The 26,372-nt window shown below is 40.2% G+C and overlaps 1 protein-coding gene across 1 annotated transcript in view; it reads right to left on the bottom strand.

Moving 5' to 3' along the window:
- Nucleotides 1–26,372, bottom strand: part of Rsph4a (Radial spoke head protein 4a) — a 169,780-nt gene that overhangs the window by 82,913 nt on the left and 60,495 nt on the right. Inside the window, exon 5 of the mRNA XM_068227579.1 lies at nucleotides 4,004–4,156. Coding sequence (XP_068083680.1) covers nucleotides 4,004–4,156 — 153 coding nt within the window. The remainder of the gene's footprint in view (nucleotides 1–4,003; nucleotides 4,157–26,372) is intronic.

The raw sequence follows: 26,372 nt of genomic DNA, 5'->3' as shown, positions 1-26,372 counted from the left end.
CAACAAGAAACAAAATTTTGTCATTTTGCACCATTTTTAAATGTCTGGGAGCATGTTCTTTTAAAAACCACGAATGAATAACTAGATCACGCCAACTTCTCTATTGCGGGGGTTTGCCAATCTTTTAATATTTATTTATTTATTTGTTTGTTTGTTTGTTTGTTTGTTTGCCCATGTAATGTTGATGTTTGTCACCACTAAGGGAAAAATGCAGCAAAGAGACTCTCGTATGGATCCTGGCAGGTTTTTTAAAATGAAGCACATGGCAAGAAAATGTTTATGTGTCTTTCTCAAAACTACATTTATTTATGCTTCTCTTCTTTCAAAAAGTTTCTCTAATCACAGTTTTAGTACTATGATGTAGAAATTTGTTACAGCAAACAGAATAGAAGTTACTATGGCTCTAGGGCTCAGTTGCATATAAGGTTATGTTTACGTTGGCATAAAAAGTTGCTATCTCGTGTGAAGGAATAAAAAAAGAGAATTCAACATTTTAAAGCTAAAATTGCACTTATAATGGCTGCATCTACAAACCAAATGAAAGTTATAAGTGACATGAATAGTGAAAATATATTGGTAAAATACCAATGGAATATAATAGCTAATGATCCCACTGCTACACTGGGGCAAAACAATGATAATTTCATGATTAAAAAAGCCTGAAGAGCTTGAATATTTTAAAATTTGCAATTGATGAAATTGAATTATGGTATGGTTTCCTTCTGGAATCTGAGTTTTTGATATTAAAGCCAAAGGTAAGCAGTTACACAAGTGGAAGAACATATCTCCTCTAGTGCTCCACCTCTGCATTGTTCTACAAAGGAGGCTTGTAGTTGTGCCTCAACGGCACACTAGCCTCCAGCATCTTAAAGGTACTGGTATGGAAACTGAACTGACAAGCCCACTGCCACACTGGAGTGAAACTCTGACAATTTCATAATTGTAAAAGCCTGAAAAGCTTGAATATTTTGATAAAAAATTGTTGCACAAGAAAATAATATTTTAATAACAGCAATTAATTTTATACAATATTCAATAACTCAGAAAATATAAGAGCAACTAGCTTGAAATGTTGAGGGTAACATATAAAATTGATAGCAAATACAGTAGTAGTAAAAATGTCTTGATAAGATGTATAGTTTCTAGTTTTTAAATTTCAGTCACGGCTAACCTTTAACATATTGAAATTTAGAAGAGTAATGGGTACCTGTACTCTTACTTCAAAAGACACACTTCTCCTAGTGTATTTTATTCTACAATCACACTTGCTGTAAATCTGTGAGGCTGATTTTCTTTCTGTCTTTCAAGTTACTAATTACCTACAAGACCTCAAATATATATATATTTTGCTTTACGTCGCACGGACACAGATAGGTCTTATGGCAATGATGGGATAGGAAAGGCCTAGGAATGGGAAGGAAGCGGCCATGGACTTAATTAAGGTACAGCCCCAGCATTTGCCTGGTGTGAAAATGGGAAATCATGGAAAACCATCTTCAGGGCTGCTGACAGTGGGATTCGAACCCACTATCTCCCAGATGCAAGTGCACAGTGGCGCGACTCTAACCGCACGGCCAACTCGCCCGGTGCTCAAATAGTTGGTGAGATGTCAGTGTTCCTAGATTTTTAAACTTTGTTCCAAAATTTTAATATAGTTGTGTCCTTTAATCAATCCTTTAACAAGGTTAGCCTACATAATTCAGTCTTATAAACCAGTAAATAATGTTATGGTTTTGCCATCACCTCATGATTTAAACTAAGTCTTTAATATAGGACTCACTCTGCAGTGAATACCAAACAAAGAACTATTGTCTCAAGTTTAAGTTCACTTTCATTCTCATGGCCTCTCTTTGATGGTGATAATGACACAAGCAGCCTATTTTCTTTGATCATTAACCTCTTTTTACTTTTGGTCTGACTGGATTCTTGCCTATGTTCTCTGAAAAAATTCAAAATGAATGTGGCACTTTGAACTATTAGCAGGCAATGAAGACTTCCTCTATTTACCCCACATACATAATTTTGTTCATTTGGATTTTATTACATTAAAAGTATATAAGGAATATAAGGTGGTGAATTTTGTTTTGTTCTGTGGTTTCCTTGGGAGAATATACACACTGTGTTCTGTGCTGCTGTGGTTGTGTGTGTAATCATTGGTTGTCATTATGATACATTCATGCTTTTTGCATATCTGATAATGTTGTTTGCAGTTTCTATATTCTAATGACTGAAATTCTTCCCATAAAACTTGGGTGAAATTTGGATCCTTAATTGCTGCCATCTTGTTCATTTTGACTGTTCAGCATTGAATGTACACCTACAAGATCTTCAAGGAGATACAATGCACAACACAACAACAATCGCATCAACCTTCGAACTCGAACACATTTTTGTACTTCTGTGTGTTATGTCTACTGACCATAAGTACTCCAGTATGGTATTGAATTAGAAAACCCAGCAACTTTGTAAGCTGTGAGAGTAATACCACAGGATGGATGAGGGGCCAGCACCCTTTCTTCGTAAAAAACTAAACATTCTTTCAGAAAATCAATGATAAAACTAAATTTAGACAATGATAATGGCAAAGGAATGAATGGTATGGTATATGATTCAGTCTACAGTTTGGAATGTGGACTGTTAGGAGTCTATACAAGGCAGGAGAAATCTAGAAGTACAAAAATAGATCTAGTTGCACTGTAAGAATTCAGGTGGGAGGATTCGGGTAGCATTGATGTTGAAAACTCTACTATCTTTTATGGAACCTGTGAACAAGTACGAACATTAGGTACTGGTTTTTACTTGAGCAAGACCTTGGCAGCTAATGAATTTGTGTCTGTCAACGCAAGAATCTCTGTCTTAATGGTGAACATGAAGCACAACAAGGTGACTTTCGTGAACTGCCATGTTCCCATAGAAGACAGGCTGACTGAAAGAAAAGACAAGTTCTATGTTCAGCTAGAAATGGCATTAGATGCCATCTGAAATGGAAATTGCATGATTCTCATCAGTGATATCAACACTACAGTAGGGAAGGAGCAGATATTCCAAGACATGATAGGTAAACACAGTCTACGTGAACTTTGTAAGCAACTACAGTATAATAGTGTGAGATTCATTAGCTTTGCCACTTCAGCAGATCTGTTCATCTCCAGCATATAGACATACATAAGGGGACATGGATATCACCAGATGGGAGGACAATAAATCAGATTGACCACATCACCATAGATATAAGAGCCAAGAGCTGGATGTCTGAGGTTAAGATGCCACAGGGAGCAGAGTGTAGAAGTGATCACTTTCTGGTCACAGGAAGTAGAAGCACAGTGTAAAGGATGGAACAGTACCAACTTGAAGAAGGTTATGAGATACCATGTTGAAAGGTGTAAAGATGAAGCAATAAAGACTGAATATCAGCTGCAACTTAACAACCGCTTTGAAGCACTGGGGGGACTGGACATGAGCGAAGGACACAATCAAGACATAGTAGGCAAGAAGACCTGATTTGGAAAGGAATACGCAGATGCCTTGGAACGGAGAAAGGAAGAACGATCTGGTGCAAGCTACAGCACAATTTGGGGAAGTTTGAAGAACTACCCAAGCAACACAGAGAAGAGCAAAAAGGAAGTTTCTTAGTGACAACATTGTTGAGGCAGAAGCAGATTTCAGGGGAAATGTATGTATGTTTAGTCCTCAGCCCGAAGGCTGGTTGGATCCTCAACAGCTCTGCCATCAGCTGTCATAGATGGCCTAGGCATCACTGAAGAGGCGTACGAGGGAAATGAGGAGTGAGGTAGTTTCCCGTTGCTTTCCTCACCGAGCGAGAAGTTGCTATTACATATCAGTCTGCCAAGCCCACTGAAATGCATGCACCAACCAACCCTATGAGCAATATTTTCGCACCATTCATAGCAAAGAATGTCAGGTAAGACAGAAGTTTGTCAAAGACGATAGTGACATCGCTGAGGGAAGGAATACTTCAATCAGTTCCTCAATTGTGATTTACCTGACATATTGTTTGAGTTCCACTTCCCAACCACAGCTGATTCAGATTACCCCCCATACCAATATCAGGACCCAAATCAAACAGGTTAAGAGGAATAAGAGGCCAGGTGAAGATGGAATATGGCCAGAGATGATCCAGGAGGGGGGAGAGAATCTTCAAGAAAGAAGACACGCTCTGATACAAACAATCTGGACCAATGAACTACCAGCAGAATGGAAAATAGCTCTGATCTGTCCAGACCATAAGAAGGGTGACAAATTGAAATGTGATAACTATTGAGGAATTGCCCTGCTTAATGTCTGCTACAAGATTCTGTCCAACTGCCTTATAGATAGAATTCAAGCCTTGGCAGAATCAGCGGTAAGTGAATACCAAGGAGGTTTCTGGCAGTCTTCATTCTCTGACAGCTCACTGAAGAATGGAGAAAATACGGTAAAGAAATGCATGTGCTATTTGCATATTTCAAGAAGGTTTATGATTGCATACACTGAGAATCTGTTCCACTGCCTATGAGAGTTTGGGTTGGCTATAAACACATCAACCTGGTAAAGATCTGTCTGAGTGAAACATGCGGTAAGGTGAAGATGGGAGACAGATAAACAGAGGGTTTTGAAATTGTGATGGGTCTCAGGAAAGGAGATTGGTTATCTCCTATCCTGTTCAATTTTGCCCTTGAGAAAATTATATACAAGACTTTCTGAGAGAAGCTTGAAAAATCTAATACACTTAGCCTACACAGACAATATATATTTACTCACCAGCTCTGAGGAAAAACTGATACAAATGACCAATGCAGTGGAGATAGCTGGCAGCAGGTTTGGGCTCCTCATAAATTAAGCTAAGATGGACTACCTTGTTGTGACTCAAGGACAAGGTCAAGTTGCTTGACAGCTATAGTCAATGCGCATGGGAGATCGGTCCTACAGGAGAGTCCATGAATTCAAATACCTGGGGAGCTCTTTTCACTGAGGACTTATCATGCGAAATGGAAATCAACCCCAGAATCGAGGCAGCTGATTTTTCTATAGCTTAACAACTGAGCTCCTCCAAAAGTCTCTTGAAACAGTTCAAGATTCAGCTGTACAAAACCCTGACCCAGCCCGTTGTACTATATGCCTGTGAGACATGGAGTGTCTGAAAACAGGACTTCCATGAACTCCCTCGGTTTGAGAGAAAAGGTGTGCGAAAGATCTTCGGTCTGGTGTTGGATGCAAACACTGGTGAATGGAGGATCAGACACAATTGTGAGCTAGAGGAACTGTACCAAGATGCTAACATAGCTGTTACCATCAGAAGCAAGCAACTGCAGTGGATGAACTGGACATGTGGCTAGGATGGAAGACCACAGATGGCCACGGAAGCTCCTGGATTTCATTCCCACAGGAAGGAGACCCCTGGGTAAGCCAAGAAAGAGGTGGAGTGATGGCCTCCAAGTAGACCTGCAACAGTCAGCGATAGATATAGATAGATGGCGATTGGCAGGGATGGATGGTACATGATGGAGGAGGGTACATGTAGCGGTGTGTGGTCCATTGAGGATAATACTGCCAGCACTGTGATGTAGGAGTAGCATACCCAGTATACCTGCCTCTTACCAGGAGGCCTTGAGTTCAATTCCTGACCAGTCCAGGTATTTTAATTCTGGACTAATGGCCAGAACAAGGTTTACTCTGGCTTGTGAGACCAACTGAGCAGATATCTGATGTGAGAAGGAATGGACCTGGTCATAAAAGTCCAGTAGTATGGCTGAGGATTTTGTCATGTTGGCCCCATGACATTCCAATATCTGCATGCCACCTGGCTGGGTAGCAGTCATCATGGCAAGCAAGACCCAAAATCATTTTATGCACAACAATTTTAAAGTTAATATCTTTTGTTTTTAGTAATTCTTATATATTCTCTTCAGAAATAAATTTTGAATAATAATAATATAGAAAGTGAATGGGTGGCATACAGGGATGCTGTAGTAGAAACAGCAAGGGAATGCCTAGGAACAACTGTGTGTAAAGATGGGAAAAGGCGAACATCATGGTGGAATGATGAAGTGAGAGCAGCTTGTAAACATAAAAAGAAGGCTTATCAGAAATGGCTCCAAACAAGGGCAGAGGCAGACAGGGATTTGTACGTAGATGAAAGAAACAGAGCGAAACAAATAGTTGTTGAATCCAAAAAGAAGTCATGGGAAGATTTTGATAACAACCTGGAAAGGCTAGGTCAAGCAGCAGGGAAACCTTTCTGGACAGTAATAAAGAATCTTAGGAAGGGAGGGAAAAAGGAAATGAACAGTGTTTTGAGTAATTCAGGTGAACTCATAATAGACCCCAGAGAATCACTGGAGAGGTGTTCGCCTCCGTAGCGTAACGGTTAGTGTTATTAGCTGTCATCCTCGGGGGCCCGGGTTCGATTCCCGGTACTGCCAGAAATTTAAGATTGGCAGGAGGGCTGGTGTGTGGTTGAAATGGTACATGCAGCTTACCTCCAATGGGGTGTGCCTGAAAAGAGCTGCACCACCTCGGGATGAGGACACAAATTTTTTACTGGAGAGGTGGAGGGAATATTTTGAACATCTTCTCAATGTTAAAGGAAATCATCCTGGTGGTGTTGCGAACAGCCAAGCTCATGGGGAGGAGGAAAATGATGTTGGTGAAATTATGCTTGAGGAAGTGGAAAAGATGGTAAATAAACTCCATTATCATAAGGCAGCAGGAATAGATGAAATTAGACCTGAAATGGTGAAGTATAGTGGGAAGGCAGGGTTGAAATGGCTTCATAGAGTAGTAAAATTAGCATGGAGTGTTGGTAAGGTACCTTCAGATTGGACAAAAGCAGTAATTGCACCTACCTATAAGCAAGGGAACAGGAAGGATTGCAACAACTATCAAGGTATCTCATTGATTAGTATACCGGGCAAAGTATTCACCGGCATCTTGGAAGGGAGGGTGAGATCAGTCATTGAGAGGAAGTTGGATGAAAATCAGTGTGGTTTCAGACCACAGAGAGGCTGTCAGGATCAGATTTTCAGTATGCGCCAGGTAATTGAAAAATGCTATGAGATGAATAGGCAGTTGTGTTTATATTTCGTAGATCTAGAGAAAACATATGACAGGGTACCGAGGGAAAAGATGTTCGCCATACTGGGGGACTATGGAATTAAAGGTAGATTATTAAAATCAATCAAAGGTATTTATGTTGACAATTGGGCTTCAGTGAGAATCGATGGTAGAATGAGTTCTTGGTTCAGGGTACTTACAGGGGTTAGACAAGGCTGTAATCTTTCACCTTTGCTGTTCGTAGTTTACATGGATCATCTGCTGAAAGGTATAAAATGGCAGGGAGGGATTCAGTTAGGTGGAAATGTAGTAAGCAGTCTGGCATATGCTGACGACTTGGTCCTAATGGCAGATTGTGCCGAAAGCCTGCAGTGTAATATCTTGGAACTTGAAAATAGGTGCAATGAGTGTGGTATGAAAATTAGCCTCTCGAAGACTAAATTGATGTCAGTAGGTAAGAAATTCAACAGAATCGAATGTCAGATTGATGATACAAAGCTAGAACAGGTCGATAATTCCAAGTATTTAGGTTGTGTGTTCTCCCAGGATGGTAATATAGTAAGTGAGATTGAATCAAGGTGTCATAAAGCTAATGCAGTGAGCTCGCAGTTGCGATCAACAGTATTCTGTAAGAAGGAAGTCAACTCCCAGACGAAACTATCTTTATATTGGTCTGTTTTCAGACCATCTTTGCTTTACGGGAGCGAAAGCTGGGTGGACTCAGGATATCTTATTCATAAATTAGAAGTAACAGACATGAAAATAGCGAGAATGATTGCTGGTACAAACAGGTGGGAACAATGGCAGGAGGGTACTTGGAATGAGGAGATAAAGGCTAATTTAGGAATGAACTCGATGGATGAAGCTGTACGCATAAACCGGCTTTGGTGGTGGGGTCATGTGAGCGAATGGAGGAGGATAGGTTACCTAGGAGAATAATGGACTCTGCTATGGAGGGTAAAAGAAGTAGAGGTAGACCAAGACGACGATGGTTAGACTCGGTTTCTAACGATTTAAAGATAAGAGGTATAGAACTAAATGAGGCCACAACACTAGTTGAAAATCAAGGATTGTGGCGACGTTTAGTAAATTCAGAGGCTTGTAGACTGAACGCTGAAAGGCATAACAGTCTATAATGATAATGTATGTATGTATGTATGTATAATAATAATAAAAAATTGTTTAAGAAAAAATATTGGTAAATTTCTATCTAGTTCAGCAAATACAACTTCCGACTTGAAAGACCTTCGATCAGCTTGTGCCAATACGCTGTTCACAACAACTGGAGGAGATTTCGAGAAATCTTCTATTTAAATCGACCTATCGAATTAGTTCCTCTTGGTTGGCAACTTGGCATTAAGCAAAATGAGTAAAGAAGTAAAATGATTAGAAATACTGAGTACAGTTACCATTTTGACATGTTGATCACAAATAAAATAGCATTATCAATTTTTCGATAAACATGTCAGGCTAAAAAGTGATAACTATTTGCCAAAAATTGTAAGGCGTTTCTTAAGAAAAGAAATTTGTTCACCTTGAACATTGATATTATTATCATCAGTGTTTTGTCTAGTACAACTGGGAGTACCCTTAAAAATTCTTTAGAAAAAAAGCACTGATGACGACGACAACAACAACAACAACAACAACAACAACGACAATGACAACAACAACAACAATAATAACAATAATGTTTCAGTCATCAGTCCATAGACTGGTTTAATACAGCTCTGCATGCCACCCTATCCTGTGCCAAACTTTTCATTTCTACATAACCACTACATCCTACATCTGCTTTAATCTGCTTGTCATATTTGTATCTTGGTCTACCCCAACCGTTCTTACCACCTACACTTCCCTCAAAAATCAACTGTACAAGACCTGGGTGTCGTAAGATGTGCCGAATCATTTTATCTCTTCTTCTGGTCAAATTTAACTAAATCGATTTCCTCTCATCAATTCGATTCAGTATCTCTTCATTCGTGATTCTATCTACCCATCTCACCTTCAGTATTCTTCTGTAACACCACATTTCAAAAGCTTCTATTCTCTTTCTTTCTGAGCTAGTTATCGTGCATGTTTCACTTCCATACAATGCCACGCTGCATACGAAAGTCTTCAAAAACAACTTTCTAATTCCTATATCAATGTTCGAGGTGAACAAATTTCTTTTCTTAAGAAAGGCCTTCCTTGCTTGTGCTAGTCTTCATTTTATGTCCTTACTTACACCATCTTTAGTTATTTTACTACCCAAGTAACAATATTCATCTACTTCCTTTAAGACTTCATTCCTAATCTAGTATTTCCTGCATCACCTGACTATTTGACTGCACTCCATTACTTTTGTTTTGGACTTATCTTGATTTCCTTCTCCATGACTCTGTCCATACCATTCAGCAATTTCTCCAGATCATTTGCAGAGTCAGATAAACTAACAATATCATCGGCAAATCTCAGGGTTTTGATTTACTCTCCTTGGACTTTGATTCCCTTTCCAAATTCCTCTTTGATTTCCTTTATCGCCTGTTCTATGTAAACAATGAAAAGGAGAGAGGAAAAAAGATAAAGCCTTGCCTCACTCCATTCTGGATTCTTGCCTCTTTTTCAAAACCCTTGATTCTTATCACTGCAGACTGATTTTTGTATAGATTGTAGATAATTCTCCTTTCTCAGTATCTGATTCCTATCACCTTCAGAATCTCAAAAAGCTTGGTCCAATCAACATTACTGAATGCCTTTTCTACATCTACAAAAGCCATGTATGTGGGCTTGTCTTTCTTAATTCGGTCCACTAAGATCAGACGTAAAGTCAGGATTGCTTCACGTGTTCCCACATTTCTTCCGAAGCCAAATTGATCTTCTCCCAACTCAGTTTCAAATTGTCCTTCCATTCTTTTGTAAATAATGTGTGTTAAAATTTTGTAGGCATGAGACTAAACTAATGTTGCGGTAGTTTTCACACTTGTCAGCACCAGCTTTCTTGGGAATAGATATAAGAACATTCTGCCAGAAATCGGATGGCACTTCTCCTGTATCATACATCTTACACACTAAGCGGAATAACCTCTCCACGCTGGTTTCTCCTAAGGCAGTCAGTAATTCTGAGGGTATGTCATCAATTCCTGGTGCCTTCTTCCTACTTAAGTCTCTCAAAGCTCTGTCAAACTCTGACCTCAAAATTGGCTCTCCCATTTCATCAGCTACAACAGCCTCTTCTTGTTCCAGAACCCTATCATCTACTTCTTTACCTTGACACAACTGTTGGATATGTTCCTGCCAACTTTCTGACTTGTCTTCTTTCCCTAGGAGTGGTTTTCCACCTGAGCTTTTAATATTCATACACCTAGTTTTCCTTTCTCCAAAGGATTCCTTGATTTTCCTGTATGCAGTATCTACCTTTCCTAGGACCATACAACCTTCAACATCCTTGCACTTTTCTTTCAGTCATTGTTCCTTAGCTGTCCTGCACTTTCTATCTACTTCATTCTTTATTTGCCTGTATTTTTTTTTTTGCCCTCCTTTTTTTTTTGCGTTCTTGTACTTTTGTCGTTCGTCAGCTTATTTATTTATTTATTTATTTATTGACTTGTTTTATATGGCAGGACTCAGGCTAAGAAGTCTGCTATTCTATCCGACCATACATACATCTACATGAAGGGTTAAATATAAACTAAATAAATTATCTACAATTTAATATCTTAAGGTATCAATTAAATGTTTTAATTAACCTAATAACTTAGCTATGATCTAATCCTACGTATGTTATTAATAATTATTATTTATTAACCAAGTTTGATAGAGTTTTTTAATGCGGAGGTGGTTTGACACGCTCCTAATTTCAGCAGGTAGGGCATTCCAAATTTGGCTGGCAGCGACTACAAATGATCTGCTGTAGCCAGTTGAGCGGTGAATGGGAACGCTTAGTATTGAAGTGGATGATGATCTGGTAGGAATACTAGAAGGTGATGCTAAGTAATGGAATTGTGTGGCAAGGTATTCAGAAGTGTTAAGATTCAGTATACGATGTAACAGGGAAACAGTGTGTAAATTTCGTTGCTCTCTTAAGCGGAGCCATGAAAGTCTTTCAAATGTGGGGGAAATGTGGTTAAACCCTGGTATATCTGAAATAAATCGAACACATGCGTTATGTGCCTTTTGGAGCTTGATGGAAAGTGAGGCGTTCGGTTACTGTATACTACGTCACAGTAGTCGAATATTGGCATCACCATACTTTGGATAAGCAGTTTTCTTACATTTTGGGGGAGTAAATCTCTGAGTTTCTTAAGGGAATGTAAGTAATAAAATGATCGCTGACATTTATCTATTACATAATCGTTCCAACTAAGGTTTTTGTCCATTATCATCCCTAAGTTTTGGCTTTGAACTGTAACTGAGTGCCTCTTAATGTTGCTGAGTGGATATGAACGTCTGTGAGGCATGCATGTTTTTTTTTTTTGGGTAGCTAAACAAATACACTGCAATTTTCGGGCATTGATTTTTTGTGCATGGGCATCGGTCCACTTAGATATTCTTTCTAGGTCGTCATTCATATTATTTATTACAATCAGTAAATCATGAGGATGTGCATGTGTATATATTTGTAAGTTGCCTGTGTATCCATGATATTGACAATGTTTAATTACTTGTGTTAGTCCTGAAATGAAGATTGAAAATAGGAGTGGCGCTAGCACTGAACCCTGTTGTATTCCAGTCTTTATAGATTGCCATGAAGAGAAATTTTCACCTGTTGATACACACTGCTAGCGATCAGAGAGACAGGAATACATCCAGGATAGTGTGCATTGTGAGAAATTAAGAGCACATAATTTTGCCATGCAGTTGAAGGCTTTACTAAGGTCTAGAAGAGTTAGAACAGTAACTTCTCTCTTATCCATAACTACTCCTATGTTGTTTATAACTTTAAGTAGTGCAGAGCTGAGCAATGATTGCCTCTAAAACCAGACTGGTATTTGTCAATAAGTATATTGTTATTTGCCTGTGAACTATTTTCTCCAAAATTTTGGACAGAAATGGTAAAATGCAAATGGATTGATAGTCTTTGGGTTCCACGGGATTGCTGGTCTTTGGGAGTGGGCGAACTATTGCACATTTCCAAGGGGAAGGGAATATGCTGGATATCAGTGAGGTATTAATGATGTGGGTTGAGTTGGTAGGATTACGTCTAGAGTTTTTAACAGTAACTGTGAAACAATCTTGTCACATCCTGTCACAGTTATTTTTATTGATCATGCAGTCAGGTCTAGTATCTTTTCAGTTATCAATTGTTTCTCAGTTTATCTTTCCTTTCTTCCTAACTTTTCTTCAGCAGCCTTACTGATCTCATTCTTCATGACTGTCCATTCTTCCTCTACTGTGTTTCCTTCAGCCGTTTTATTTGGTCTTTGTGTTACATGTTCCTTGAAACAATCCCTCACACTCTTTTCTTTCAACTTGTCTAGATCCCATCTCCTTGCATTGCTTCCTTTCTTCAATTTCTTCAACTCCAGATGGCATTTCTTGACCAACAGGTTGTGGTCAGAGTCCACGTCTGTTCCTGGGAAAGTCTTGCAATCCAACACCTGGTTTCTGAATCTCTGCCTAATCATAATGAAATCTATTTGATACCTTCCAGTGTCTCCAGGTCTCGTCCATGTATATAGCTGTCGTTTGAGGTGTTTGAACCAAGTGTTAGCAAAGACTAAATTATGATCGATGAAGAATTAACCAGCTGGCTTCCTCTTTCATTCCCCAATCTGTATTCTCCTACTATGTTACCTTCTCTTCCTTGGCCTACCATTGCATTCCAATCTTCCATCACAATTACATTCTCATCACCTTTTACATATTGTATTGTATATTCTTTTGTTTTCTTCATCATCCGCTGAACTAGTAGGCATATAGGCCTGCACTGTTGTGGTGGGCATTGGCTTGGTGTCTATCTTGACAACAATAATTGTTTCACTGTGCTGGTCGTAGTAGCTTACCCGCTGCCCTATTTTCTTATTCATTATTAAACCATCTCCTGCATTTCCCCCGTTTGATTTTGTGTTGATAATTCGGTAGTCGCTTGACCAAAAATCCTGCTCTTCCTGCCAGCGTATTCACTTATACCAACTACATCTAACTTTAGTCTATCCACCTCCCTTTTCATATTCTCTAACCTACCACAATGATTCAAACTTCTAACATTCCAGATTCCAACTCGCAGAATATCAGTATTCATCTTCCTGATGATTGCCTCTTCTCATGTAGTCCCCACCCGGAGATCCGAATGGGAAACTATTTTAGCTCTGGAATATTTTACCCGGGAGGAAGCCATCATCAGTACATAATTCGTACAGAGAGAGCTGCGTGTCCTCGGGAGTTAGTTACAGATGTAGATTGCCGTTGCTTTCAGCCACGTAGTAGTATCAACATAGCTAAGGCTTGTTAAGTAATTTTACAAGACCACATCAGTCATCATCTAGAGTGCAGCCCTTGCAACTTCCAAAAGGCTGCTGCCCTTTTGATGAACCATTCGTTAGTCTGGTCTCGACAGATACCCATCTGATATGGTTGCACCTATGGCTCGGCTACCTGCTTCATTGGGACATGCAAGCCTCCCCACCCCACCGTGGCATGGTCACATGGTAAAGAGGGGAGGAATAATAATAATAATAATAATAATAATAATAATAATAATAATAATAATAATAATAATAATAATAATTTCACTTGTTGGAAGCTAATAACAGGGAGTTGCTCAATTTAAAACACCATTAAATGCCACCGACCTTATGGGGATCCAACTTCCGTTTCTTTGGAATGTCTTAACTGCTGCACCACTGACAATAAAATGTAATTTTTATTGCCGTATGATAGTTTATATATTTTTTTTAATACATCTCGGCACTGATGTGGGCTAACAAGCTGCAGTGATAAAAGTATGTTTAGTATGTTTCATTCTTCTGGAGTACGTGAGTTTGACTCTCCACCTGGAAGCCAACAAATTTTGGCTTCTGGAGAGGTTAATTCGTTGGGGATTGAAGGCAGCTAAGAACAATCACTCTGGCGCACTTGGTGCCTAGGTTAGAGGTAGTGCGGGGCATGATAGCCGGGTAATTGGTTTTTCACCAATGTGGCCAGGATTCAAATTCGGCCAACGCTAGTGAAATATTTTTGAAATGAAAAGTCATGTTAGTGTGGGTAGTAATAGTAGTAGTAGTTTCTCCTACTCAAATGTCAACCTTACCTACATGTGGTGCACCCTGCTTTCGACTGACGAGGCTCTGAAGACTGAGCGACTCCCAGGATAAGGAGTCCCCCCTCTACTATGCCAACGGTTCCCTATGAAGGCAGGTGAGCTGGCAGGGGCTGGGTCACTCTCTTGCACTTGAGGTGGAAAACCACCTCCAAAGGCGGAAGAACCATGTATGGTCAATGGCTTAGAAAGTCCTCAACGGCGGACCAGGCGTAGGGACAACTAAAGCTTTCCTGGTGGTTGGGAAGGTGGACGAAGACTGCAGCAGTCTTAGAGCCTCCAGTCGTCATAACTCTTATGCCACTGGGGACAGGTTCTGAGCCTGTCAAGAACTGTGTGATCGTTGATGTGCAGCAGCATTCCCACACTAAAAGATGTCACACACAGGTGTCTTCTGAAGAACTCAGCACATACACTACAAGTCCTGCAGCGATTGGGAGTTGTAATGGGAGCAGTATTATATAGTTTGGGAACTCCTGGTGACAAATCGGTCTTGTAGGCGACAAATGTGTGATCGCCATTTTGCTTGAGGAAAGGTTGTAAAGCAACTCATGTGCTGCATTCGTGACTGAGCAGGCCTATCCAGGAACCACTCTGCTTACCCTGAATGGGGAGGAGGCTATAAAAGGTGCCCTAAACATAGTCAGCCTCAACACAACCCAACTGGAAAATCGCACCCAGAGGGGACACCATAAGTGGTCAGAAGAAAAAAAAAAAAGAATTTTGCAACCTGGAACATCTGTACCCTTAATAATGGCATGTGGCCTCCGAAGAGGCCGGGTGCAGGTCTTATGAGTTGACGCTGTATAGGCGACCTACGTGTCTATGAGAATGGGGCCCTACCTGTAATGAGAATGCTGAAGAAGGCACACACACCCAGTCCCCAAGCCATTGGAATTAACCAATGAAGGTTAAAATCCCTGGCCCGGCCGGGAATTGAACCCGGGACCCTCTAGACCAAAGGCCAGCACGATAACTATTTAGCCATGGAGCCGGACATCCGTACCCTAATGGACAATGATACAGCTAATCGGCCAGAAAGGAGAACAGCTATCGTGGCTCATCAACTAAAAAGATTTAACATCAATATTGCAACACTGAGTGAAACTAGAAGGCCCGATGAAGGTCAAATTAAAGAACAAGGAGGCGGATACACTTTCTTTTGGAAGGGTAAAAACTTTCATGAGCCTTGCATTCATGGTGTTGGTTTTGCCATAGCAAACAAACTTGTTCCTCACCTTGATAAACTTCCTTCTGGCATAAATGAAAGACTCATGAGCTTACACCTCAAGCTCACCAACTGTCTAAGAGTTACAGTAATTAGTTCATATGCCCTGACCCTCACTTGTGAAGAAGATGAAAAGGAAGCATTCTATTGCCAACTCGACATACCTCTAACAAGAATACTTCAAGCTGACAAAATCATTCTCTTGGGCGACTTCAATGCGCAAGTTGGCAGAGACTCAACACTGTGGCCCAAAGTAATTGGAAAAGAGGGAGTAGGGAATTGCAACTCTAATGGAACCCTCCTGCTCATGAAGTACTCAGAGCACAATCTAGTTATCACTAATACCCTCTTCAGACAGAAGAATAAATTTAAAACATTATGGCAACATCCATGGTCAAAATACTGGCATCTAATTGATTACATAATTGTACGCGCCCAAGACCAATGAGATATGTTAATCACGAAGACTCTAACAAGTGCTGATGACTGCTGGACAGACCACTGACTTACACGGTCTATGATGATGCTTCACATCCATTTGCAGTGAAGGAAACAGAGAAAACGTATGAGACCTAAAACGAACACAGACTGTCTCAAGGATTATAGCACTAAAGCAAAATTTCAACAACTCCTAGGACATAAACTGCCAGATGAATACCCTGAAAGCACTGAAGAACACTCTGTAACACTGAAGACTGCAATACTATCAGCTGGTGAAGAATCAGTAGGACACCGTTGAGTCAAACACCAAGACTGGTTTGATGAAAATGACCAAGAAATTCAGACTCCAATAAACAAAAAGAGAGTAGCACACCAAGCTTGGCAGATCAATCCTAGTTCACTCTCCAAGAAACTAGAATATCAAGAAGCAAAAGCTGATGTTCAGAGGAAAACCTGTGTTCTGGAAAACAGTTGCTGGATGATGAAAACAAGAAATGCAACATCTAGCAGAAACTAACAACACTAGAGCTTTTTTCAGCATGATAAAAAACGTATATGGCCCAACAGCTCAAGGACTAAACCCTCTTAAATCTAGGAATGGCTCTACTCTTCTAAAAGACAGCAATTCCATTATTGCATGATGGAAAGAACATTTCCATGAACTACTGAACAAGGATCCAGAGATAAACAAAGTAGAAGTCTTGAAAATTCCACAAAAACCTACAAAATCTCATTTTGGGGAAGTTCCTTCTTTACGAGAAGCTGAAAATGCTATTCAGCTCAAGAACAATAAAGCTGCTGTATCAGATGGCATTCCTGCTGAATTTTTGAAGGAAGATGGACGAATTCTTGCTGAACATACACTAATGCTCATAGTCATGATATGGAACACTGAAACAATACCTCCAGATCTCAGAGATGCTCTGATAGTTATAATACTCATGAAAGGAGACAGAACTGACTGTGGTAACTACCGTGGAATAACCCTTCTGTCTATTGCTGGGAAAATTATCACTCAAATTCTATCCAGCTGCCTGATGCCTCTCGCTGAAGACTGCTTACCTGAAACTCAGTGTGGATTTCGACCCAATAGCTGCAGAACAGATATGATTTTCTGTGCTAGACAAATGCAGGAGAAATGCAAAGAACAACATCTCCCTCTGTACATGGCATTCATACATCTTGCCAAAGCCTTTGATTCAGTTAAAAGAGATGCCCTGTGGAAGATCCTAGCAAGGATAGGCTGTCCTCAGAAGTACATAAATATTCTTAGATTGCTGCATGATAATGTGAAGGGCATGGTTCTTGTCAACAATAACCCTACAGAAAATTTTGAAATCACAGGAGGTGTGAAGTAAGGTTGTGTGATAGCTCCCACTCTGTTCTCAATATTTTTTGGGACTATACTTCATCTTGTTGATGGGAAACTACTAGAAGGCATAGAAATTGAATACAGAACTGATGAAGGTTTAGTAAAAAAAAAAAAAAAATTAATCCACTACATCCGTCATTGAACTTTACTATGCTGATGACAATGTTGTTCTTGCAAATTCAGAACAAGATTTACAAGCAATCTTAAACACATGAACCATATACAAGTATTGGTCTAAGACTTAACATCCAGAAGACACAGATCCTTCACCAGCCTGCACCCAACTCCACCTCTGTGTGTCCTACAGTCACAGTCCAAGGCAAAGTTCTGAAGTACATAGAACATTACCCAGACCTTGGCAGCCATCTCTCAGCAAATGCAAATATTGATGATGAGATTCAACACCGCCTCAAATGTGCTAGTATGGCTTTTGGTCGTCTTCATGTAAGGGTCTTTGATAATCATAATATCAGCACTCAGACCAAGCTTTATGTGTACAAAGCTACCGTTATACCATATCTTACATACGGATGCGAAACGTGGACTACCTACAGAAGACACATACGATGCCTGGAAAATATACCATTAATGTTGCCTGAGAAGGATCTTGAGGGTGAAACGGCAAGATCGATGCACTAACATCTGTGTTCTGGAAGAAGCTAACTCCACTAGCATTGAGGCCATGATTATCGAGCACCAACTCTGCTAGACAGGCCACATCGTTCGCACGTCTGGCTCCTTGGCTAAATGGTTAGCATGCTGGCCTTTGGCCACAGGAGTCCCAGGTTCGATTCCCAGTGGGGTCGGGAATTTTAACCATAATTGGTTAATTTCGCTGACACGGGGGCTGGGTGTATGTGGCGTCTTCATCATCATTTCATTCTCATCACGACGTGTAGGTCGTCTATGGGCGTCAAATTAAAAGACCTGCATCTTGCGAGCCGAACTTGTCCTCCCGGCACTAAAAGCCATACACCATTTCATTTATCGTTCACATGCCTGAATTCCATCTACCAAAATAAATTATGTACTCCCAGCTAAAGGATAGTTATAGAAAACTTGGAAGACCACAAAAACATTACAAAGATGTGCTAAAAACCAACATGAGAAAAGTATCAAATCAAAACTAACAACTGGGAAGTTACTGCATGTAACCGCACAGTCTGGCATCATAATGTCTGGGAAGGAACTCAGCGCTTCGAGCAAGAAAAGTGGAGAACAGAAACAGACAAGCACAATGCAAGAAAACAACAGAAGCTCTATTTCTTCAAGAGCCTAGTGCAAATTGCCACTGAGATGGCTCCATTGTTAAAACAGAAGAAACATGCCTGGTGGACAAATACCTGTGAAGAATCAATGACGTGGAGATAGACAGCCTGTCTAAAGTGGAACTCACAGAAGACACAGTACAATAGTGATAAGTTCATAGAGCAACAGAAGTTAACTGTCAGAACCATCAGACAAGTAAAACGCCAGTTCACAAAGGACCAGCTGACACAGTTGGATGAAGACTTCAAGAAGAACAACTGCAGAAACTTCTGCAGAAGCTTTAAACAGAACCTCAGTCACTTCAATTCACCCAGCCTCCACTTCAGAGGACCAGATGGGAAGATAGCTTATAATGATACAAACAACTGCCACCTTTTGGCGAAGTACTTTGAAAATCTTCTTAACTTTGAATCACCTGATACATTCTTCATGTAACAAGACAATATAAAGCAACTAAACTCTCAACCACCGACCAAAGAAAAATCATTGTCATTGAAAACCAACAAAGCATTGGGAGAAGACTCAATAGCAACCCAAATGTGGAAGCAGGCTGGAGATAAGACAGTCAACAATTTGATTCTCCAAAACATTTAGGAGACTGAAACATTACCTAGTGACTGGACTTCTGCTTCGATTCGTCCCTTGCACAAAGAGAGGAGACCTGATCGACATGAACAATTATTGAGGCATCTCCTTGATACCCATCACATATAAGATTTTCTCCAAGGTCTTGTTAAACAGAGCTGAACCCTAACTAGATCCACAACTAGGAGAATACCAAGGGGGATTCAGAAAAGGGCGCTCTTGTACTGAACAGATACTCAACCTGAAGTTGGTGCTACGTCAGGTAAAAATGGCTGTAAGGAAATATGTCATTGTCTTTGTTGACTTCAAGAAGGCATATGACTCAGTTGACAGGCCTACTCTCATGCAAATCCTGCAGGAACAAGGACTGGACCAGAAGGCCCATAACCTTATCCAGCAGACTTTAAATAACACCAGGTCACAAGTGAAGTTCAGAGGAACGCTCTCAAAAAGTTTTGAATTCAAAACAGGGCTAAGACAGGGAGATATCCTCTCCCCTCTCCTCTTTAACTGTGCCCTGGAAAAGGTAATGGGTGGTGTGAATAAAAATGATTATAAGCAAGTGAGCATGTGCTCGCTGAGTGCCTGAGTGTCTCACTGTCGACGAACTTCCACTCCGCATTTCCAGGGAATAAAAATGTAGAGTGCAAACACAGCATAAACTCAAGTGTCTGGAGCAGCCACTCAGTGGCATTGATAAACGTCGGGCGCGTGTCATATATATACAGGGTGTACCAAAACTCGACGGCAACAATTTAGGAATGGATTCCTCACATAGAGAGAAGAAAAAAAAGGTTATGACAACATGGGTCCAGAAATGTATACTTGCGGATTTATTCAAACTTTGTGACACAAATTCCTGTTTGCTGCAAAAAAAAATTCGAGACATCAGTTACAGTTGTTACAAAAGTAATCGTGTTGTAAATGAATCTGATGTGAGTCTTAAAATACCTTAGCTCTCACACATCTGGAGACTGCTACAAGAAAACCTGTTGTATCCGTATCATCTGCAGCGTGTAAAAGCCTTGTCCCCTGCGGATTACCCTGCAAGAGTAACGTTCTGCTGGTGGTTCCTACAAGAATGCGGCATGATGCCTAACTTCGCAGCTTCTGTGTTGTTCACAGATGAAGCGACATCCCCAAGAGACGGAATACAGAATTTCCATAATCAACACATGTGGAGTGATACAAATCTTCATAAAATCATCCAATCTTCTCATCAACAGAGGTTTGCCATTAACATCTGGGCAGGCATTGTTGGTGATTCCTTGTTGGTAACATACATTCTTCCAAATAGGCTTACTCGACAGAACTACACGAATTTCTTGTGTACTGCATTGCTTGATTACTTGGAAGACATGCCACTTGCATCCCGTCGACAAATGTTTTTAATGCTTGATGGTGCTCCAGCACATTTCAGTCTACCTGCTCGCAGGTACCTGAATACCCATTTTCCTTAGCGCTGGATAGGTAGAGGAGGACCGATAGCTTGCCCATGACGCTCCCCTGACTTGAACCCCCTGGACTTTTACCGGTGGAGACAAGTTAAGTCTCTCGTGTATGCGACCCCTGTTCCTGATGAAGCAACTTTACGCGAGCGCATTGTGACAACCTGCCAGACAGTACGCACTACACCAGGCATTTTGTCGCGTGCATAACTCCATGTGACGATGAGTGGAGGCTTGTATTCAAGCTGCAGGTCGTCACTTTGAAAAATTCCTCTGATATATGCTCAAAGTGTTTCAGCTGCCGTTACAGATGTACGGTGTAATTGTACAAAAGTTTGAATAAATCTGCAAGTATACGTTTCCGGACCCATATTGTCATAAACTTTTCTTCTTCTCTCTATGTGAGGAATCCATTCCTCAATTCTTGCCATCGAGTTTTGGTACACCCTGTATATATCACACCTTGGTGACTTCCGAATGTTTGAAGCTCAGTTCATTGCTCATGATGGCAGAAGACAGTGTGGAATTCCAATCCGCTTTTATCTCAATTTTAAAGGAACATCAAATTCTGTTTTCTAAGTGTCAGAGACCTTGGGTGCTGAAAATTTCAAATGACGAAATCCTTCATCGCATGAAGAAACAAAAAGAACTATTACTTACTTAAAAAAAAAAAAAAAGGAAAACCCAATATCTAGGGCACATTATGAGAGGCGAGATTTACAAGCTATTTCAACTCATCATTGAAGGTAAGATACAGGGGAAAAGGTCTGTAGGCAGGAGGAGGAATTCATGGCTGAAGGACATCCGAAGATGGCACAACTGCACTCCAGAAGATGCTTTCCATGCTGCAACATCACGTTTGGAGCTGGCTATGTGGACCGCCAACCTCTGCTAGGAGAAGGCGCCTCAAGAAGAAGAAGTAGTCTCAGTTACCGGATATGAAGCACAAGAAAGCAAGTGCAATAAATGCAGTTCAGTGTGAACTGCTTGCTGAACGTAACTTAAAACTTTCATTGCAACAGCTTTATAAAAAGCTGCAAAACATGAAAGCAAGACTGAAATTTAAAGTAGATTTAAAGCGCACTGGAAACAAGAATGGGAGAAACAGCTAATGAATCTGATGCAGGGGGAGGATAACCCAACCACCGGCCGCCTGAAAGGTAAGAAATCATAGCCTGAAAATTACGGCATTAATAAATTGAGAAAAATGGTATTATGTAAATAACAAAACTTCATTATGACGAAAATAGTATATTAACAATTGAATGTAATTTTTAAGGAGCAAGATCTGCAGGAGTTGTCTTCACTTCGTCTTCCAACAGAGGCGGCAGTGAAAATCTGAATGGTAAGGAAATATGGAAATTACAACACTAGATAATTGTGGAAGATAGATTTTATTTAAAATATAATGCAATGTTGTTATTGAATTGTATGGTAATTTTTAAGGAGAGCAGTCACCAAACCCATTTTGGATGATTATGAAGAGATTTCCTCACATGAAGTTGCTGCAGGGCCTAGTAGGGAAAACACACCAAGCATACCACCTTCAATGGCACCAATAGTCTGCACACAACCAAGACCAATAGTGAGCACAGCTAACAGAGACATGCTGGATGAAACCAAACAAACGAAACACTTAACTAATAGTGAACAGCAAAGGTTGGTGCTTTTGAAACAACTGAAGGTTTTGGAATAGAAACATGAAGTTTTGGTATTACAAGAAAAACATCTAAAGAGAAAGAGAAAGAGATATGGAAAGAAAAGGGGAAGGGGAAACAGGAAAGGAGGGGGAATGAGAAGAACAAGTAACAGACTGTGAAATGCTGATTATTGTCAGTTGTAAACATACAGTATGGTACTGTATTATTTTAAATGGTAGCTCATTATTGCTAATGAATTTATTATTAAAATAAAGTTAAGAACTAACACTGTTGTATTACATTGATGTAACTAAACCTTGAAATTTTTCCTTATAGGAGAATTATATTGTATATGGCAAGTCATGGGTAAATGTAATTTATAGAATAATTATTGCATGATAATACACTGAACACTCAAAATCTCATGATTAATTAACAGAAGGTATGAAGTTGACTGATACAAGTCGCCAAATTTATTTTACTCACCTAATGTTGTAAGTCATATATTTCTGCTGCTATTTCATCTTGCCCACTCTCTATTACAAACACCATCATGTTCAACTGGCACGTTCTCGTCTTCTTCGTCATTAAAGTCTCTGATTTCAAAATCTTCATCTTAGATATGCTTCGCGGCATTGTGAAGAATGAAACAGCATAAAATGACTGCTGGGACCTTCTCTGTAGCTAACCTAATTTTGCTTTGCAGAATAGGAAAGTGCTGTTTTACCTGACCAAATCATCTTTCTATCACAACTTGCTCTCTTGTAATACAAGCATTATAAGTCCTCTGTTTAGGAGTGTCAACGTTTTGAAACGGTGTCATGAGCCATGGAGAGATTCCATAAACTACGTCACCAAGCAGGAGTGCATTTCCATGATATCTGGTCTTAACTCTGCAAAACATCAGAGTTTCTCCAATTTGCGAGTCATGGACAGAGCCAGGCCACGATACATCTACACTGGTGAACTCTTCCTTTCCATTGCAAGTGGCCTGTACATTAATGCTAGGGATGCCTTTTCTGTTAATGTACTCATCCCCATGAACATGTGGCTTCTTAATCTATACATGGGTACAGTCCACAGCTCCGATAGCATAAGGAAAGGAAAAACGTTCTTGCCACTTAGCCTGTGCTTCCTGCATCTCAATAACATTTGTTGGAAATTTTATCCAATAATCTGCTTTAATTTCTATTGAAGTCAAAACCTGCAAAAATGTTTTCGACATGGTGCTCTGACTTACACTGACATTTTCACCAACTCCACTCTTAAACCCTGGGTCACCAACATAATGCAAGAAGATTCTCATTTTTTCTTTGTTTGTTCTTTTTCCTTTGTTGTTTCTTCGGAGTGCCCAAGGTATTGCTCCACTAACCATTCAACATGTTTCTTACTGAACCTATATAACACTTTGTAATCAAGTTGAGATGATTCTCTGCATTCTGATTAACCACCGTCATAAACTCTGCCATGCTAGTGAACTTGACACTATCGCTTTGAGTCACCTACTGAACTAGTTCAAGGAAACATGAGCAGGTGCTAACGGAAATGAGTGCCTGCTTTATCTTTATTCATCAGAAATCTAGAGTGCCGGCTCTGCTACTCGAGCGACTGGAGTGTGTGCTCAAGGTCACAGGTCCGCTGTGAGTGTCTGCTACTGATCAGCAGTATTCACCTCAATGCCAGTGCCCGTTCTAAATTTGTGAGTTAAGAGTGTGTGCTCATTTTTAATCACACCACCCATTAGGAGAGTGGTGAAAGAGGTTTGCTAGACAGAGGATTCCATGTGGTATATCTCTGGGACACAAGCACAATAGACTGAATGTTGATTGCCTGGCATTTGTCGACGACCAGGCACTTCTATCTAATTAAACAGAAATTTCAGTGAAACAACTCAATGTTCTCAGACAACAAGCTGCAAAGGTAGAGCTACACATTTCACATGAGAAAAAACAATACATCACAAACATCAGTGAATATTCTTGTACACTGCATCTGGAACAAGGAACGATCAAGGAAACTAGCAGGTTCAAGTACCTGGGAGAATGGCTGGAACTCAATGTTTCTGAAGGAGTAGCATTATCAACTCAAGTTATTAAACCAGAACAGGCATACCAACTGATCAAAACCACCTACAATAAAAATTGTCTCCCCCATAACACTAAAATGAAGCACTACCAGACAGTCATCCACCCTGAAGCCTTATATGCTTCAAAATGCCTAATATTCAACAAGAAGATACTCACGAACAAGCTCAAACTCCAGAAGAGAAAAATATTGAGGAAGATATTACGGCCATTCAAGGAAGGGAATGAATGCAAAAGGTGACTCATCAAAGAGCTCTACAAATACTATGAAAATATAATGGATGTGGCCAGGAAGAGATGCCTAGCATTTTATGGACACATGTACAAAATGCATTATACCAGGTTGACCAACCAGCTTCTCATTTACTGGCAAATGAGGAAGACCATGTCACCATGGTTGACTGAAGTAAACAAAGATCTGCAGGAACTGGGTGGAACAGACAGAGACTTTAAAGACCGGACATCTCTCAGGAGGATGATTAAACAAATGAGGTTCCAGGGAAAACCATCAAGAAGGAAGATGGGGTATCAATCAATCAATACTGATCTGCATTTAGGGCAGTCACCCAGGTGGCAGATTCCCTATCTGTTGTTTTCCTAGCCTTTTCTTAAATGATTTCAATGACATTGGAAATTTATTGAACATCTCCCTTGGTAAGTTATTCCAATCCCTAACTCCCCTTCTTATAAATGAATATTTTCCCCAATTTGTCCTCTTGTATTCCAACTTTATCTTCATATTGTGATCTTTCCTACTTTTAAAGATGCCACTCAAACTTATTCGTCTACTAATGTTATTCCACGCCATTTCTCCGCTCACAGCTCGGAACATACCACTCATTACACGTTATAATTCTCATGTTAGGTCTGTATTGAAATGTACATAAATACAAAGTATGTTACAAGTGTTATTATTTTTTATATCCACCTATTTGTTATTATTTTTTTACATCCACCTATTATTTTTTTATATCTACCTATTCAATATTGATTTGATAGGTGGATATAAAAAAATAATAACACTTGTAACATACTTTGTATTTACATACCACTCAGTCGAGCAGCTCGTCTCCTTTCCCCCAGTTCTTCCCAGCACAAACTTTGCAACATTTTTGTAATGCTACTCTTTTGTCGGAAATCACCCAGAACAAATCGAGCTGCTTTTCTTTGGATTTTTTCCAGTTCTTGAATCAAGTAATCCTGGTGAAGGTCCCATACACTGGAACCATACTCTAGTTGGGGTCTTACCAGAGACTTATATGCCCTCTCCTTCACATCCTTACTACAAACGCTAAACACCCTCATAACCATGTGCAGAGATCTGTATCCTTTATTTACAATCCCATTTATGTGATTATCCCAATGAAGACAAAGTGGTGGTGGTGGTGGTTATTGTTTTAAGAGGAAGTACAACTAGGCAACCATCCTCTATATAACACTAATCAGACGGAAAATTGGAAGGGGTCCGACACTTCGAAAAATGAGGATATCGGCCAAAGGAAGACAAGGGCCACGAAGGGCGTGAAAATGAAAGACTCCCTAGCCCTCGCAAACCTAATAGCGTCGGGGTCGGAAAAGAACAAGAGTTGACCAAGGGAGGTCGGACAGGATAGATGAAAGTGAGGAGCCTGGCACAAGTAAGTGGAAGCAATGCCAGGACTCAGCTGAGGGCCCCGTGGTCGCCAACCCACGCTCCAAAGTTCAGAGCCCCTGGGGCCCCTTTTAGTCGCCTTTTACGACAGGCAGGGGATACCGTGGGTGTTATTCTACCGCCCCCACCCACAGGGGGATGAAAACAAAGGAGAGGAAGGATCAACACAGCCAGAGGATGCGCGATTGCTGGGCAAACATCAAAACCCACCCCTATACCAACGGCTCCATATCGTGGTCCTCAGTCAGCCTATATGAAATAATAATAATAATAATAATAATAATAATAATAATAATAATAATATGATGTTACTAGTTCTTCTTCTTCATGTGTCATGTCCTCGCAGATCAGTAACATGATC

The sequence above is a fragment of the Anabrus simplex genome, chromosome 1, assembly GCF_040414725.1.
Source record: "Anabrus simplex isolate iqAnaSimp1 chromosome 1, ASM4041472v1, whole genome shotgun sequence".
Lineage (NCBI taxonomy): Eukaryota > Metazoa > Arthropoda > Insecta > Orthoptera > Tettigoniidae > Anabrus > Anabrus simplex.
Note: the sequence above shows the minus strand (reverse complement) of the source record. Positions and strands in the feature narration are given on the sequence as shown.